The sequence below is a fragment of the Tauraco erythrolophus genome, chromosome 19, assembly GCF_009769465.1.
Source record: "Tauraco erythrolophus isolate bTauEry1 chromosome 19, bTauEry1.pri, whole genome shotgun sequence".
Classification (NCBI taxonomy): Eukaryota; Metazoa; Chordata; class Aves; order Musophagiformes; family Musophagidae; genus Tauraco; species Tauraco erythrolophus.
This window is the reverse complement of record NC_141483.1, coordinates 6,664,297-6,682,265: the sequence shown is the minus strand read 5'-3', so window position 1 is coordinate 6,682,265 and position 17,969 is coordinate 6,664,297. Positions and strand designations below refer to the sequence as shown.

At 48.0% G+C, this 17,969-nt stretch overlaps 1 protein-coding gene across 1 annotated transcript; it reads left to right on the top strand.

The window, feature by feature from the left end:
• Positions 1-4,542: 4,542 nt before the first annotated feature.
• On the top strand, positions 4,543-17,800 carry YDJC (YdjC chitooligosaccharide deacetylase homolog). The gene is made up of 5 exons (XM_009992550.2): positions 4,543-4,700; positions 13,285-13,444; positions 14,139-14,238; positions 15,121-15,298; positions 17,476-17,800. The coding sequence occupies exons 1-5, from the start codon at positions 4,543-4,545 to the stop codon at positions 17,798-17,800; spliced, it is 921 nt and encodes a 306-aa protein (XP_009990852.1).
• The last annotated feature ends 169 nt before the right edge of the window (positions 17,801-17,969 follow it).

Here is a 17,969-nt window from a genome sequence, read left to right as displayed (position 1 = left end):
ATCCCACTGCTACTAAGAGGAGACTGAGACAGGCGCTGACAGCATGAACACAAATGTCTCGTTTCATCTGAAAACCGACCTCAGTAGAGGAATTAAAAGGCTTTAATTTAAGCATTTCTACAGAAGCCACCGAACTTCCCAAGATTTTGTAAATCTTTGAGGCTGGGGAAGAGAAGAAAATGTTAACATACTTTCATTAAAAAAGTGGATTTTACTTTGTCTCATTCAAATGTCTTTTACGATTCCCACTTTCAAGAAAATTTCATGCGAGGAAAAGACAGACCAAGTCCTACTGTGCTACCATTGTAATCCCAAATGAACTAACTCACTGTAGCCAAGGAAAAAGAAAAATATTTTTTTTATGTCAACAGGCAGCTTGTTGGAAGCATTATTTGTTAGGAAATGCTTTTGTGAAATACAGGAAACCTCTAAATCCACTACTAAATAATTCAAAGTTTAGGGAAAAAAATTCAAGCTCAAAACCAGTGGAGCACTTGAGGAAGAGAGCTCCAGCTGGCTTCTGCAAGTAAGATAAGGTAGGGCTGTGTTTTGTTTCAGTTGAGCTGGAAGATGCAGCCTGTGTTAGTCCGTGCCCTGGCGTATGCAGCTCCACCAGAAATGCTGGGTGGTCTTTTCATTCCTGTCTTCATTGAAGAGGAGAGACTAGCCAGAGGAAGCCTGCCTTGCCTTTCAGCTCCAGGTTGAATCTGTAAGAGACTTTCCTCCAGACTATGTGGCAAGATTCGCTTGCTGGGGAGTTTTTGCTTCCAGTCACGGGAAGGAGAGCTGGATAAACAGGAATGAAATCGGAAAAGCCTTTGGGAACTGCATTCGATATTTAAGAAGGATGTTACTGTTAATAGCATTAAACACGTACTGAGGTTAAGAAGGCTGAGGCGCCAGGCTTTGTTTAAGGTTCTTACGCTGTGCACAGGCAAGCAGCACTGACAGGACTAGAAAGAGGCAGAAAACCTCAGAGTTTGCATTGGCAAAGGCAGGAGGTGCTTGGTTTTGATTCATGACATCACTTCAGAGTTGTGCTGACTTACCTGTTATAGTAATAGCCCTCATCAGTAAGGGAAGCCTTAGGTGAATGCGGGCAGGCTGGGAGGTTCATCTCCCAGAAGGGGAAACAAGTAGCAATTGCACAAATATCCACTCTTAAATGCCAAGGGCACTGGAAATCCCTACGGATCATCAAAACCTTTTCTGTAACAGAGACATACAATTATTAAATGATGGAAATGCTCACAGGAATTGCTAGAATGAAGATTTAGCAAGTTCTTTACAGCATTTTAGCATGATTTGTTTGTAATTTCATTCCATATAATTTTTGAATGGGAAAGGAGTCACTAAGGGGGCAGAAGACTGTCTCCAGCTCTCACAGTGGTTTTCTGTGGTCAGTGTTCATTTACATGTCAGGGAAGATTAAGCTGTAGAAAGTGATGGACAGCTGATGTCCGCTCTAGATCCAGCAGAAGTCTCCATGCTGCCCATTTCAGGGCCTACAGGGAAAGCACAGCCTCAGAATCAAATTATTCCATGAATAACATTGCTACCACCCATTCTACTTTTATTTTCCTCCTTCAAAGTATCAAAATTCTCTTACATAGCTGCCCCTCAAATTGTTCTCAGGCTAACGGAAACATTTTTTTCTGCTGCAGAGCGATCTGAGCTGGGACGCAGAGGCATTCCCCTCCCAAAGTCCCATCGTAGCAGTTTGCTATGTGGACTGCAATCAATGAGAGCCTAAAGATCGACGGGCCTTCGACCCACCTTGATTCATTGATTCCAAATTCCTTGTGAGGAAACAGACATGGAGAACCACTGGCTACACAGGTGTTCATGCCCCCACATACAGATGTTTCATACCTCAGCTCCAGGTGCAAAAGCAGTGGAATTTCCTCCGCTGCTTTGTCTCCACAAACCGATGGTTCTTCCTTTGCTGAGAAGGACAGGCAGTCTCTGGTTGTGCCTGTGCACCACCACCTTGACTTTGGGGCTTGGGTACGCTGGCTGTCTTTTAGGAATGGAATTCTGCAGAAAGAGGGTACACCTGGTGGCTTTGGTTTCTTTATGCAAGGACTGCCTAGAGCTGAGAACAGGGTTGTGGTTGCGATGAAAGAGAGCTAAGTTAGCCCAAATGACTTTGCCTTCGCTGTGAAGCAGGCCACAGGATGGTCAGTCTATTCCCACAGAAACAACCCTTGAAGCCTTTTCCAACCTATTCCACCCTAGCTGCTCTTCCAAGAAGCCTGTGCTTGGCCTGACAGCTGTTTCTTCTCTTCCTCAGCCCTCTTACATTGGCACAGGTTAAGACATGGAAACCACTATCATCCATGCAAGAGTCCCAGCCCCAATGTGATCCCTGCTTCCTGGAACAGGTTAACAGCAACCACCAAGACAGCTACCCTGAATCCATGGACATGTTATCCCAGTACTTTCTGAACTATCACTCTCTCCCTGCCTGAAACATCAGTTTGTTGTTTCTCCTGCAATAGGAGGAGTGGGTGAATATTTTGGAATAACATTAGAGACCACGAAGGGGTGTGTTCTACTTTGATAGAACTTCATCTTCTCCTTCCACAGGTTAAAAATGCAAGCTGATAGTATCCCACTCAACATTTCTAAGCTACTCAGTGCTTTCACTTTCATTCTAATAGATCAAGAATAGCTTTTCTGCAGTAAGAAAAAGCAGCAGTTCAATGCCAGGACGAACAGGATTTTACAGCCTGCTGGAGAATCGGCTTACATCTGGCACTGAATGACAGCACATTAGAAGCTGCCCTTCCTGGAGCTCTCTTCTGTTCTCCCTGCCCTTCCCCAGCCCAGCATCAATAGCTGTGGGAACTTCCTGACCAGGGTTTACTGAATCATAGAATGATTTGGGTTTGAAGGGACCTCAAAGATCATCTAGTTCCAATCCCCCTGCCATGGGCAGGGAAACCCTCCACTACACCAGGCTGCCCGAAGCCTCATCCAACCTGGCCTTGAACACTTCCAGGGATGGGGCATCTACAACTTCTCTGGGCAACCTGTTCCAGTGCCTCACCACCCTCTGAGTGAAAAATTTCTTCCTTAAATCTAATCTGACTCTTCCCTCTTTCAGTTTAAAGCCATTGCCCCTTGTCCTGTCACTACATGCCCTTGTAAAAAGTCCCTCTCCAGCTTTCCTGTAGGCCCTCTCTAAGTACTGGAAGGCTGCAATAAGATCACCCCGGAGCCTTCTCTTCTCCAGCCTGAACAGCCCCAACTCTCTACTGCAACTCGAAACTCACACCGAGTTCACTTTGCCAGCAAACCAAAGTGGGGGAAAAACAAGCAAGTGGCTACATGGAGGTCACGGATTGAGGAATTATATATTCACGGCATCACTGGGATGATCAATTTTGCACCGAAGCAACCAAAGAGCACGAACCGAACTGCTTCTCCCAGCTGCAGCTGCAGCTACAGGTGCGAGTCTCATCTTGGGAGCCTGGAGCGGAAAAGCCCCATCCTTGCGCCGGCGGCACCGAACCCCAGGTCCGTCCGCGGCGCCCCGGCCCGCTGCGGAGCGCTCCGGCCGCGAACCGGCGGCCCCGACCTGCCGGCAGCCGGGCGCCAGGCCGGGCCGGGCGGCGCTGCGAGCCGCGGCCGCCAGGGGCCGCCGGCGGGGCGGGGCGGGGGGGGCCGCTCCGGTGCCGGCCGCACTGCGGAGGCGCCGGGCTCTGCGGCGGGGCCGCTGCCCGCCGCGGGTGAGCTGCCGGCTGGGGCTGCTCGGCAGCACCGGGGGAGGGGGGGGGATGCGCGGCGGGGCGGCGCGGGCGGAGCTCCGCCGGGGCCAGCATCCCCCCCGGGGCGGCGGCTGCAGCCGTCCACACCTGGCGGCGGCCCTGGGCACGGGAGCGGGCAGGAGCGGAGGTACGCACCGCCCCGGGGCGGGGCGGCTGGCAGGGCCCCCTCCGCAGCGGGAGGGCAGGGCCCGAGCCGCGCCGGCGGAGGCTGCTGCTTTCCGGTTCTCCGCGGGGACACGCGCCTGCCGCGCCACGGCCCGCACCCCGCTCCGGCCGCGCTGCATCGGGCTGGGGATCGGGGACAGCGAGGCACCACGGCTGCGGGACCGCCTCCAGTGCTTCGCACCGGTGCCATTTCACCGGGCACCGCGGGCGAGGCTGTGCAGCGCGGAGGGGACTCTGCAGCCCTGACGCGCCCTCAGTCGATTAAATCAGTCCCTGCCCTTCGCCACGCACAGGTATCCTGCTCCGCAGCAGCGCAAAGCGCGGGCCGGCCTTCGCTCCCGCGGAGCAAGGGCGGCTCCGGTGCTCTCACTGCGGGAGAAGGCGGGCACGGTGCGAGCCCGGCGGCCGCACGCAAATCCGGCTGCGGTGCGAGCCGCCAGCCCGCGGCGGGCTGAGGTGGAGCAGGAGGAGTTAGTCAGGGGCTGAGCCACGGCGGGGCTCGCCCCCGCTGAGCCTGTCTTTGCCTGTGCGCCTGTGATGTGCAGACTGCTGATGGTTCCGATTTTCCCTCCTTTACCGTTTTTGCTAGGGATGACCCCTAAGGATGCTTCAGGTGAAGCTAATAGTAACTGGAGATGACTTTGGCTATTGTCCTCGGAGAAACCAAGGCATCGTGGACTGTTTCCTGGCTGGTGCGGTATCTAACGTGTCTCTTCTAGTCAACGGAAGTGCTGCAGCAGATGCAGCCAAGCTGGCAAGGAGGTAAGCTGCTATCTTTAGCTCCTTTGTGGACAGCCTCCACAGGCTACCCACAGAAAGCCAAGCCTGTAACATTTTGTATTTTGTAGCCCCAGTATAAACACAGCATCATAGCCCAGGCTGGGCTGAAAAACTAGATTCCAGACGTATTTACTAAAACTCTTCCTAGTAAAACCAGTGACCTGCCCACCATACCCATAATAGTGCTTTCTCTGGTATCAGCCGCTGCACTGCACCTTTTTTTCCTCAAGATAAAAAGCCACTTACATAATTTGACTAGTAAAGTTCAGGTTTGTTGGACTTTCTTCCTACACTTCTAAAAGATGCACCATCAGAATGAAAGTCCACACTATATACCCAGGCCAAGCTGCCACCCTTAAAACTATTAGAGCATGAAGGCACAAATCTTTAAATCCTATTTTATTTGATGCAGTTCAGACAGGTTCATTGCAGAATCAGGGAAAGGTGTGATTCTGTCAGGGCTAAATTATAAATCTGGGCAGTGGAAAACTTGATTTTTCTACCCCAGAAACCTTTCAAAAAAAGCACTTCAATATTTCTATTAATTCTAAGCTTGATAAATCCATTGGTAAAAACTGCATACACAAAGAGAGGGACAATACCTTTTACCTGGCTTGTACCCACCACCTTTACTCCTTCACGAACTTCTCAGAGGTTGCTGGCACGGTTGGGTCCGTAGCAAATCAAATGCTGTGTGTTGTTCTCATGGACTAGCCCTGCAAATCCTTTAATAGGAAGTATTACTTGTATTTAGCAGGTAAAACCCAGCTAATGCTTCAGCTCCAGTGTGGGCAGGCACTTAGAAGCAGTAGTATGTCCTGAAACAGAGAGCAGCAGGGTTGGGAAAAAATTAGGAAAGCAGAAAAGGAAAGGAGCTGTACTGGTACTAGAAGAACTGAGACCTTACACTTCAGATACAGCTGCTGCAGGGGATGGTTTCATGAGAGTCACGCTGTCCTTGCTCTCCTTGGGCATCTCTCCTCATTTTGGCTGTGATTTCAGGGGAACTTGGAAATGGTTTAAAGCCTGTAGCTTCTTTGGTGTTGGGTAGTGTAGGAAAGCCAGGGTACAGTGTTAGCGGCAAACTCGTCTTCTGTTAAAAAGGTTAGAGATTACACACAAACTCTGAGAGAGGAACTGCCTCTGGGGTGATAAGGGGAGAGGCAGAAGGATGCAACACTGCTGAGATGCCTAAAATCCTGTTAGTAAATAGAAAAAAAAAAAAAAAGTAAAACAAGGAGACAAAAGCCAGAACTTCTCTCGGATATGAAGGCACCATGAAACCCTTTAAGCTCCAATGCTCTGGTAATGTTGTCAGCTGTTTTAGCTGTGGTCTTTAGCAGGCTTTTAAATATAGAATCCACCTGGCCTCATTTCCATAGCCAGAAAGTAGGCCATGTAATCAGAGGTTTAAAAAGTATCTTTGAATCCAGGTCATGACACTTGTGCTGACAGCTCATACAAGTGTGAAAAGCCAGGTTGGAGGGCAGGTGACAGCAGAAGCTGCAACCTGCTGCTACAGTTTCATTCTTTTGGGGAGCAGTTTTGAGTTGTACATGTGAATGAAATGGATTTGAATCTATTTCTGAGAATATAAGCAGGGTAACTTTGGGAACATCTGTCAGCACTGAAGATCAACAGCCCATGTTCTGCAATTCCTCGTTTGTATAACTCTCTGCAGCTGTGTTCAGCCCTGCCCATGCACGGGGGAAGCATTTGCAGGTTTGGGGGAAAGGATTGGTGGTCTTCTGATGCCAGCCCCACTTCAGGTGCTGCTAGTACACGTGCACTTAATTGGTACCTGTGCATGTAAACAAACTCCCCATCTCCCCCAAGATATTTGTTCCTCTGTTGCAAAGGTTCACGCAAACTGCTTTTAGACACAGATGTCTAATAGGTCAGACTTACTGGAAATGTCATTGAATCCTCCTCATCTTGTGGTGCAAAAATTGGAAGGTATCACTGTTGCTTTATGCCTTGGCACTCTTATTCCCTCTTTTTCCTGCTTGGTGTTGTCTCCCATCCCACTGTGAATGTTGTGGCTTTGCAACATTTTGTGTTTTATGGGATGAAAGCCTGCTCTGTTTTTTCTCCCCATGTTTGTCTTTCCCCACAGACACTCAACTAAGTACTGTATATATATGCACACACATGCATGTATGCTTAACTCCACAGCAGACCTTTCAGCCTTGACTAGACAGTGGTGTGAGCAGGAAGGCTGGATCTATCATCAGCTGAGATAAGAGGCTTGAAGCAAGTAGCTTGTTCTCTCCTGTGGTGCATTCCAGTGTTGTGGGATTTGGCCCTTTGCACACACGGTACCAGGATTGTCAGAGTGCTGGGCTGTGTCTTTGGCTTGTGGAGATTATCTGGGTGCTTCTTGACTGACTGTCTATGACATGGTTGCTCATCACTGCAGGTCTTGAGTTCTCTCTCCTCACCTGGTCTTTGGTTAATGGAACCCAGGCAAAGCTAATTAGTAACAAGACAACTTTTTTTTTTCCCAGGATAGTCCTTCTTAAGCACATCATGCTGCCCTGCAATGTTAGGACTCAGCATCCTTCAGAAAGGAACACAGTTTGTCTGGAATTTCATTCTTCCCTTCATTTTCACAATAATTCTGTAGGCTTCTGGGTATACCATCTGTTGCCCTGTGTTTTGATTAGAAGCCTTGGCAGAAATGTGATGGCAGTCAGCAGATCTTTGTACCAGCTCTAACACAAACTAATTACAAACAGCAGAGCCAAGCAGTAAATAATACACCTTCCCTGACATCTAGGTTCTGGATCTTGGGCTTTTCTCATTCACTGTCACAACTAGGCTAACAGAAGAGACCAGCTCACTTCAGGCAAAGAGAGGTTTCGGCAGAGGCCTGGTTCATTACTGAACGACAAATCTATCGATAGCATTGGCTACAGCAGTACATAACCAGAACAGCAGGTGGGAGAACAGACTGCCATTGTGGGTTTTTTTTCAGTAACTCAAAACTTTTCTCTTCATGGGACATAGACTGACTGCGACTTCCTGGTTATCCATACAATATAATCTTGATTTTCTACTTACCACGCCCCATCTTGAAGTCAGCCAGTCTTCCTGGTGCTTATTCCGAAGCCTTTCCCAGAGAATGAAAGGTTATTTTGTTACCTGAAACAAATAGGTCCCTTAATTTTTCCTTGGAAATTTGGAGATAGCAGAAATACAGAGACCTAATATTGTTTGCTGCCGTATGTTCTCTCCTTTTATCAACCAGCTCAAATGTGACTATTAGGACCCTTTTGCAGATGATTATGTGCAAATACTTGATGAAGAGTGACATGTTTTAGAACACAACCTCAGTCTTCCTGGGTTTTTCGCATTTTAAATGCTGAACACCAGTTACACAAAAGCTGAATCCTCCACAACATCTGGGTACATTTAACAGAAGAATCTAACGAAACCACATTTAATTGCTGTCTGTGTTTTCACTTCCTTTCCCATCAACACTAATTGCAAAATGTGTGTGTAAATTGTGACTTAATTCTGACCCTCCCAGTCAACATCTGACTAATCCAGAAGTCTCTCATGCTTTCCCATCACCTCTTTTATCTGACTGTTAGTCGCAAGGCAGACAGTTCCACTGCCGAACTGTGCTTGGACTGGGAGTTGGGCCCGATCTGAGGCCTTAATCTAGAACCCCAGATCATGTTAACTCTATTGGCAGCAGCACTTTTTGCCGATCTAAGGTCATGGACACAGGAGCTTCAGCTGATACAAAGATGTAATTAAAAAGAAAGTCACTTCCCTAAGTTGTGTTACAGTACCAGTTCTTAATAGTGCAGAGGCTTTGGAGTGTTTCTTCCAGCAAAAATAAGTCCTTAGCAGTAATGGAGCAAGACAAGATGTTATTTGATGAACAACAGTTAGATCTTACAGTTTGCTGAAGGGTGAATGTCAGGAGCGGGGAAAGTATACAAATGCCAACATGGAGAACTAAGAGGTGTGCTTTTTCACACAAAGCACAGCCTTGCTTTGGTTTCAGACACTTGTATGGTTACTGAAGCAGGATGTCTGGATACAGACATTTACTTGAGGCTCTTCATTGCGTCACACTTGGGCTGAAACCTGATTGAACTAGTAACTTCCCAGATAAGGATACAAACAGGATGCTGAAGGTGGGATCTGTTTACCCATCAAGGAGAAGGGTAAGTCCCATGCTTAAGCCAGAGCATGCAGCTTTCAGCAAGGCCTTTTTTACTGGGCTTGAGAAATCACATAATTCCCACAGCCACTGCAGCTGCAACCACTCCCAGGAACACGGGGACTGCACAGAGTCCATGCCATAGCCAGGCAGGACCTGGGGCACTGTTACTCATCCACCAAGCTCAGAATGTGCAAAGCTGATGAGCACTTTAAAGAGTGACTCAGTACAGTAACAGTCTCCAGGGCCCCTTTACTGCTAAGGATGTGAATGGACAGGGATCACAACTGCACAAAAGCCCATTGCCTCAGCAGAGACATTTGTTCAGAGCACTCATGTGGCAAAACAAGCAACTTCTTGAAAAGGAAGTGGTTTAGCTGGTTGTATTTCCTCTCTCTATTTCATAACTGGGCTGGGCTCGTTGACTCAGAAATCTTTCCAGACTAAATTCCTTGTTGCCCCTTGTAGCATTTGTTGTAATGGTATCTCCCTTCCCCTCCCCCCCCTTTACAGCAGATGCTGAGCAGAGAACCATGGAGCCAGGCTGGCTTTAACAGCCAACTTCCTGTCAGTGGAAACAGCTCACTAATGGACTAAGCTTAGTGGTTGCAGAAGCTACTGGCCTGAACCTCTTCTCCACGACCTCACAGAAAGCCCAGTCTAATGCTCCTTACGCTATAGAAGCACACACTTGTAGCCAACTGAACCCTTGTGCTAAATCCTTCTTCACGTCTGTGCATTCTCCAGGGCAGTGGGACAGGCTTGCAAACACCTACACATGGGCCTCTCCAAACAGATTGTGGAAGGGTCATTGCTGCTTAAAATAACTGCCAGAATGAGTTTAGAGGGACCAAGCAGATTCCTCAGCATCATTTTATGTTGGCAACGGTAGCTGTTACTGCAGTGCTTTTATTGCGGAAATGAAACTGTTGTTTGAAGCTCAATGCCAGTCCTTTCACTTTGCATCTTGGGTGGAGTAATTAGCAGTTAGACTTGACTGGCAATGACCAGCAGGGCTCACTCTGTCCGTCTGTAAAGGACTTGGGCAGAGGAGTGGGTATGAGGCCAAACCCACAACAGCTGTGCTCTGTTCCCAGTGTGGCATCACATGCTATATAAGCTGCTTGAGCTGCTGGGCTCTGCTTTGATATTTCTGCCAATAAAATAGTGGATACTTCACAGTCTTTGAAAAGATGTGGGTAACTGTAAAGTATGTTTGTGTGGCAGAAACAATAATCTGCCCTCTGAAAAAGGGACCCTTCCAGGATGTTCCCATAACTTGACTTTTTTACATAACAGCATACCTTTCCATCGCTCTATGGTTGCAGAGGCTATGTTTCAGAGGTGAGAGGCACTCAGGAGCAAGAGTTAGTCCAGTGTGTGTAGCAGTCAGTGGGAAAAAAGCCTGTTCATTCAGTCTTAAAGCCCTAGCCTCTGGTCAGGACAGAGCATGACTGGAGCCCTGTTTCCACATGTACAGCCCAGCTAATAACTATAATGCTTTAAGTTTTTTTTCATGTTTTCATCTCATTGCAATTAGGACTTTGGATACTCATGCAGTGTCAGGATTGTTAGGAATAAACACCAGGCAGCAGGACATTTGGTGCTGAATAGGAGCATCATTTGGCTCATTGCATCCAGAAGAAACACAGATTTAGGTACAGGAAAATGCTAGGTAGCCGCAGAACCCTGCTGTGCCCACTGCGTTGTCCTCCTTCCCGTATCCTTATGGCTTTCCCAGCATGCCTGCTTCTTTGCATCTCCCACGGATTAATATTTCTGAACAAGTTTCTCACGTGCGGCATTTTGAGTTTTGGTTTCAGTGCCTGAATCCCAGAGCTGTTAAACATTAACAGTTCCTCTTTAGATGCCTCAGCACGGACAGTCTGTCAAACCAGCCGGGACTAACTTCAAGAGAAAACTATTAAGATATTCAGCTGGTGTTAGCCAAAGCTCCAAACCATGCTCTAATGTTACAGTCGGAGTCTCTCCTTACAGTGAGAACAAGGCCAGCTCTCTCTGCACTTCCACATTCTGCACATTCCCCAGCTCTGGCGCTGGTTTCAGCCCAGGCAGAGGAGCAGCTCTAATGTTACACAGGGCAGTGCTTGGCTCCTTGGTGTCCCACACCTGTCGGAGGGGCTTGCCTTTTCCTGGATATAGCTTCCCTCGCAGCATTTGAGGCATTGCACAATTGGAGGTAGTTCATTCGATGCCCCTGGGAGACTACACTGAGAGGCTCAGCTGTTCATTTCTTGCCCTCCCACAACACATGAGAAGGAGAGTGCTCAACAAAAAAGTCTTCCATCTGCTGATTCATGGTACCACATGAATCCTTTTGCAGACAGCAGTGGCTGTGGTACAAATAATGCCATCAGCTGATGCAGTCAGAGCTTCCCAGAGACATGATAAAGAATCTGGAGTGGATTTCAAAAAAAACCAAACACCAAACCCAAATGAAACCACAGGCTCCCCCTCTGCCTTTGAGCTCATGCAGGGTACACAGCAGGTCACAGGATGGAGGGGAAGCCCTCCTGCCACAGCACCCCTTCTGCACTTTAGCTGCTTCCTGCTCTGCCATCAGCTCCTGCTTAAGGGCCCCCAATCCCAATGACAGCACCTTCCAGTTCTTGTGTTAACAAGGAGTTAGTGTGCACATGTGATGTGCTTGGGCCCCTTGTATGAAAACCAGATGAACATGATTTATCATCAATTATACAATCAGAGAAGTCACAAAATCAGAAAAGTCAGAGAGGACCTTTCTCTCCACAAGCTGTTTTGCTCCATTAAGCAAACATTCAAGCTCCCTGATCACACAATGGACTGGAAAGACATGGACTCTTTTTTTTCACAGAGCTGTCTATAAAAGTTGACTCGTAACATTTATGTCTTTGAGGAGGACCAGTATCTAGCAACAGACTACATCATCCACCTGGAGCACAAGCCAAGAAAAGGGACTTTGAGTCCTGCAAGGGCCAAAGCCTTAAGACCTGAAGGAGCTAAAAGACTGACTTGGTCCAATCCATCTACAATTCTTCTGTCTCCAGTAACTTGGCGCTTCACTAGTCATCTTCAGGGCAGCAGATAGTTCTGGGTTTTTTGCACACTTTGCCTAAATAGAGATTGCTTTTGTTTTCCTACTTGTGGTACACGGGCTGTAACAGGGACAGACCATGCCCAGTTTTAGCAGCTCCATGCAGAAGTTCCAGGAAGGATTTAAAGCATCGCAGACTTCTTGCCTTGAATTTAACACTGCACCATGACTCAGACTGGGCAGCGCAGAAGGAATGTTGCGGTTCTGTCATTTACTTACTGGGTCAGCCAGAGGCCATCTTATAAAAAGTTTCAAAGCATTATTTTGGCCACTTATTTGAGGATTTCCAGAAGTGCTAATGAAACTCAACACAAATTTGAGCACTCACAGGTCCTGTTTTTATTGTAGGGGAATCCACAGCACAGACCAAGGAGACACCAGCCCTCTGCAAAACCCTGCGGCTGAGAGGAGCTGTGCAGACACACTAGCTCCATAGTTCGTTTCTTTTCTTTTTTAAATGTTGCAGAGTGCAACTAGTTAACAAAGTGGACCCTTGTGATTCCTTAGCAAGGCTCTACACTTAAACTGCCGACCTCCCTGCGGTAATCCTTCCTCTGTGCCACAGAGATGCTTTCTACAGTTTAGCCTTGTCGCTCAGTGAGTGATCATCCGCACCAGTAGACAGAGACCTGGCCACTGCGGGCAATCTCAGCTGCAAACTCTTGGACCAGGAAACCCTTAAACTCAGCCAGTATTTACACTTGCAGCCTGTGATGTTGCCATAACAGCTGCCTTGGGCACTGTTTATATACAGCTGGATTCTACTTAAGGGCAGCTTTAGAAGTTGTCAAGTAAAACTCAAATGTCTCATAAATGTAGCATCTTTAATAGGGTAAACAACTCAAGGGAACACCTAGCAAGGGCGAATGAAGTGCTTTAGAAAAGGGTTGCAAGGTTCAAATTTCTCTGTTAGTCACCAGTGACTGCAGGGCAGGTACTAGTAGCACGCAGTTACAGCATTCAGTGCAGTTACAGCATTTAGCCCGAGATACCTTGTGGCTGCTCTCTCCACGTGGGTCAGGGTGAGAACAGAACTCAGGGAGTCTCACAGACTGGCCCTTGGCAGACTGCACAGGGCAGTTACCTGGAGACACTCTGCTCTGGTTAGTGTCGCTCTGCTTTGCTTTTGAGAAGAACAGGGATACGAAGATGTATTCCAGTGAGTACAATACCACTTTTCAGAGTACACCACCACTTTTCAGATCAGTCTAGATCTTTCACTGAAATCTACCCCTTTGGCCGCAGTAAAGGAGGTAGAGGTGCAAGGCTTAACAGATAGCTCATTCCTGTTACAGACACAACATACCAATAGGCCTGCATGCCAACCTCTCCGAGGGCTCTCCTGTATGTGAGGCGCTCAAGACAAACTCTTCTCTGCTTAACCAACATGGATTCTTCCATGGGAAAATGGGATTCAGAACAGCTCTATCAAAAGGTCTCCTGAATATGTCAGAGGTAAGAGAAAGCCACATACAACCATGACACTTGTGTTCCTGGTACAGCTCAGCCTGCACTTATCCCAGCACATAACAACTGAAGATCTTCCCCAGGTCCCAACCGTGAGTAAGCTTAGAAATGAATTTCAACTGTGTTGCCTGGGCAGCTGGAGCTGGCTTTTTGGGTCCTGGGCCTAATTCCACCAAACGCTCTGCTCATTCCCAGTGCCTGCATATACTCATGTCCTGTTATCTACTTATCTGAGGGGGCAGAAGAGGTATTGGAGCAGATGCATACAAAAAACCTAGAGATCAGTAAAGGAAAAACGCCAGAGAAGTGCTAAGTAGGCAGTAGGCTTTTCACCACCTTGTGAGAGGCCTTTGTTCTCTAGGGAGATGCCTGGTTTTGCCCCATGAGTAAGGATGAATGCATTCAGGTGAGCAAAACTGCCTATGCGATATAAGCACCCATTTCCCATTTTAAAGAGAAATGGATTTTAGAAAATCCCAGTATAAGCAGCATCTGCATAACCAGTACCATAAAGAGTCTCATGCCCAGGGAAGGTTCTGGGCAGCCCAGCAGCACTGCATGTCTGTGTGCCTCCCAGGGCCAGGTCCCAAGTACTGGCCAGAAAGGTCTCCAGCAGCCCCCTCACACTCTCCTGATCTCAGCCCTCCAACAGGTCTTGCTCTGACCCTTCTCTGCTGTGCAGGTGAAGCAGGAGCTAAAGGCCCAAGTGGAGCTGTTCCATGAGCTGACAGGACACCTACCTCCTCATATGGATGGGCACCAGCACGTTCACGTCCTTCCAGGTAAGAGGGGAGCCCTCTTCTTCCCAGCACCAAGCAGGTGAGAGTCAGAGGGGACTCTCCTTGGCACAACAACCTGTTTGGGCAATGAACCTCACCCTAAGATACTTGCTCTACAATTATGGTTTGAATGTTCCCACCTGGGCCCGTAGCAGTGCAAAGAGATTAACAGCACAAACGGCCCAGGTTACACCTTTTCCTCCCAGGACTGATAATTCACCTCGGCATCCTAATTCCATGCTCCTGCGCACATGGAAGGAGGCAGGCCTCGGCCAGCAGCAGACTGGCCAGTTTAAACTTGAATGCTTGAGTATGGGAAAGCTGGTAGCTCTTTCAAGGTGCTAGAACTCCATCCTGTCAGTTGCATTTCCACACCAACCTCTGCCTGCAGGCCTCGCCATGCTTTACAGAGGTGGGCAAGTATCTTTGTCCTTGTTTTGCAAATAAGGCCATTGTGGTACAGAGATGGGAAACTGAGTGAGGAAAAAAATATTTCCCCACTCCAGCACTCAGCTGCCTCTAGGTGACCTTGCTCTCGGCCATTTACCCTCACAACAAATCTGGCTGTGCAGGGACTTGATGAAGAACTCGTTCCTGACAGTGCAGGAGTCAGGAGTCACTAACTTAGAAGAGGTTGCTGGACTAAATGCTCAGTGCCGAAGGGGAGACAAGGCACCTATAGCAGGCGTTGAGGGAGCAATGTTTCTATTGTAGAAGGGGACTCCCATCCAGATGAAGAAAACCATTTCAGCAGAAGAGAAGCCAAAGGGGATTATATTTTCTTCAACATGGGAAGGAAAGACCTCTCTGTGCTAACAGCTTTCAGGGAACACGATGAACTGGTTATCTAATTCCTGACTGAAATGTCTCTGTTTTAACTTACAGAGGTCAGACACGTATTTGCAGAGGTGTTAGAGGAATATGGGATTAAGTACACGCGTGTCCCAATAGAGCCAGGCCTTCATAACTGTGACTGGATTTCACCATCCCTGATGGACTTTTATCTGGGAGTAGAAGAAGATTCTTTTAACACAGTGGATGTGTTTACAAGGCATGGAATAAGGTAAGACAGACATTACTCATCCTTTTTGTAGTAAAGGTTTAAGATCTTATCAGTTCCTGATGGCATCTTTTCAGAATGCAACACTACCTTTCTCTTTCCACTTTGGGGCTTAGGAAGAGTTCAGGAGCACACAAGTGCTGGGGGCACGAGGGCTTAGTAAGAAGTTTTGTTTGAGCACAGATAACTCATTTCCCACCTGAAAGGGATTGTTCTTTTTAGGGTGTTTCTCAGCCTTTCCAGTGAAGCTGCCTTAGCCTGGCATCTGGGATGGCAGGAGGCTGATGTGCTGTATCAACACTGGAATTTTAAAAGTGTGATCTAAGGAAAACTTTCAATAAGTAAGTTTTCATCTCCCTGGAATAGTGGAGAAAGGGGTTTAAGTAGCAGGAAAGAGACTAATTAGAAACAAATGTTTGTTGTTAAGGGGAGAGAAGAGGCTCAGAGAGCTTGCAGTGCTACAGCAGGTGATCACTGCTCTAAGTAGAGTCTTGTGAGTGCCCTCGATCTCAGGGGCCAAACCTAAAAAGCTCAGCCTTTCCCCCAGTAACATACTCCTCTAAAAAGCTTAAATCAGATTAAAGACATTTCATTTGAGACTCTTGCAGTCACCTGTCCTTTAGGGCAGATTTCATCACTTTCTCTGTCTACTGAAGAAGTTATTTTCTTGGATTTTTTTTTTTTTAATCACTTGTTCTCATCACGAGCAGAAGGCTGGCATTTCACAGTGCTCTTTCCAGCCAGCACAGGTGGACTGTACTAAACCAGCCCACTTCTAAAGGAGAGAAGGGCAGAGCAACTCCGAGCAGCTCAGCAGGAGAGAGTAACCCTCCTTGTAGGGCAGGCTCACGACAGGGACAGTGCCGGGGAGTTCAGGGAAACCCCACACACTCCAGGGCTCTCCCTGCCACCGAATGGGCCGGGGCGGTGTCAGTCTCACCTCCGAGAAGCCGCTGCTCCGCCGATCCATCTCTCCAGGGGTGTGGGAAGGGGCCACCCCCGGGACCTGCCCGTTTATACCATGGTGGCCCCGCAGCTGCGGCTGCTCGGACTCGCCCCGTGCTGCACCTCGACTCCCGGCATCGTGTGGGGCGAGGAGGGACAAACTCCTACAAAAGAAACATGTAACAGGAGGAAACCAGGAAAACGAGAGGAGCACGGCCAGCTGAACCCAGCTCTGCAATGCCAGTTCAGCCTCTGTGCAGAAGGTACTGTGCTGAGCCCCCGCGGGCCGGCTTACGGCACTGGAGAGCGCGAGACTGTGCTCACCGCGTAGCAGCACGGCGTTAGCAAGTGTCGTCAGTTTACAGCTAAAAAAAGTTCAACTAAAAGTTAAACCTAAGTCGTAACCCAAGTTAACTGAAAGTTAAACCTAAGTTCTGCAAACTCTTCTCAAGAAGAGATGAGTGTTCAGCTGGGCTCTTCCTCGATCAAGCAGGTAAAGACTCCAGCCTTGGTTTCTTCCAAACTTTCTCGTCCTGCCCTCGCAGACACGTGCACAGCCCCCACGCTGGAAGAACTGAGGTTTGTAGCCAGACTTGAACAAACAATTGTGTTGACGCTACGTAAGAAAGCCTCTGGCTGGCGTCCTCTCAGCTGCATGGTCTTCAGTAGTAACATTTTGTGCTTGTTATGGCTCTTTGACACATTCTGGCAGAATGCTTTGTTAGCAGGGTGCTTTCTCTTTTATTTCAGTCGCTTGTTTCCACTTAGCCAAGGGTTATTACCTAGAGATGGTTATTATTCAGGCTGTAATTGGCCTGGCAATAGTAGCTTATTTTGATAGCGTGGCATTTCTCAGTGTAGCTCTGCTCTTCCCTTTTGTGCCAACAAAATGCACCCGTAAGCTCACAGATGCCAAACAACCCCTGTGCTGCGACACAGTACACGTAAATACAGTAATAATAGCAGTTCTGGTACTGGGGCTTTGCTGGGACTTTCTGTCAGCCTGAAGAACTGCTGCTTTAAATAGTACCCTGCTTTCAGTAAGGAAAGAAAAAGCATGACTGGCTTCTAGCTCTGGTTTTACTTTTGTTTATAGTTGAAAGTTTTAATTCCCTCCCTCTCCTTTTCTAATTTAAGTTTTAGGTACATTGTGATTCCTAATCCACTGGACGTAACATGCTTTTTTCTGCCTGCCTTGTTAGCATTAACATGAGTGTTGCCTCCTCTGGCTACAGGTGGCCAGACATTTACATAGGTCTGAGCACCATGGGCAAGAACATGTCTGTCAGTAACATCTGGAGTGCCATTGACAGTGCCATTGCCGAGTTCACGTCCAAGGCGCCCGCACACCCGACGCCGCAGAGCACGGCAGTGACAATCGAACTGATGGTGCATCCAGGGTACCCGAGTGTCCCACCCGTCGGCGGCTGTGGGGAAGGACCAGATGATTTCTCACAGTCCTGGGAGCGCCTCCATGAACTCCAGACACTAATTAAGCCAGAGCTGCAGAGCCATTACAAAACCAGGAACGTTCAGCTTTGTTCATTCAAAGATCTTTAAGTAATCAAGCATTCACACCCACATACGTTTATTCATACTGTGAAGACAGGCAGTTGCTAATGTCCTGAGAAGCAGGCCACTGTTCCCAGTGTAGTACCTCCCTGGTGCAGCTGACAGGAGCTGTGAACAGCCTGGGAATTGCATTAGGACGTTCATGGAAGAGCAACAC

What these genes read in the sequence shown, in the direction of transcription:
- YDJC (XM_009992550.2), top strand. Translation starts at nt 4,543, where the DNA reads ATGCTTCAGGTGAAGCTAATAGTAACTGGAGATGACTTTGGCTATTGT. An exon ending in GCAGCCAAGCTGGCAAGGAG is followed by an intron (nt 4,701 to 13,284) that starts GTAAGCTGCTAT and finishes TTCCTGTTACAG; the next exon opens with ACACAACATACCAATAGGCC. An exon ending in GTCTCCTGAATATGTCAGAG is followed by an intron (nt 13,445 to 14,138) that starts GTAAGAGAAAGC and finishes TCTGCTGTGCAG; the next exon opens with GTGAAGCAGGAGCTAAAGGC.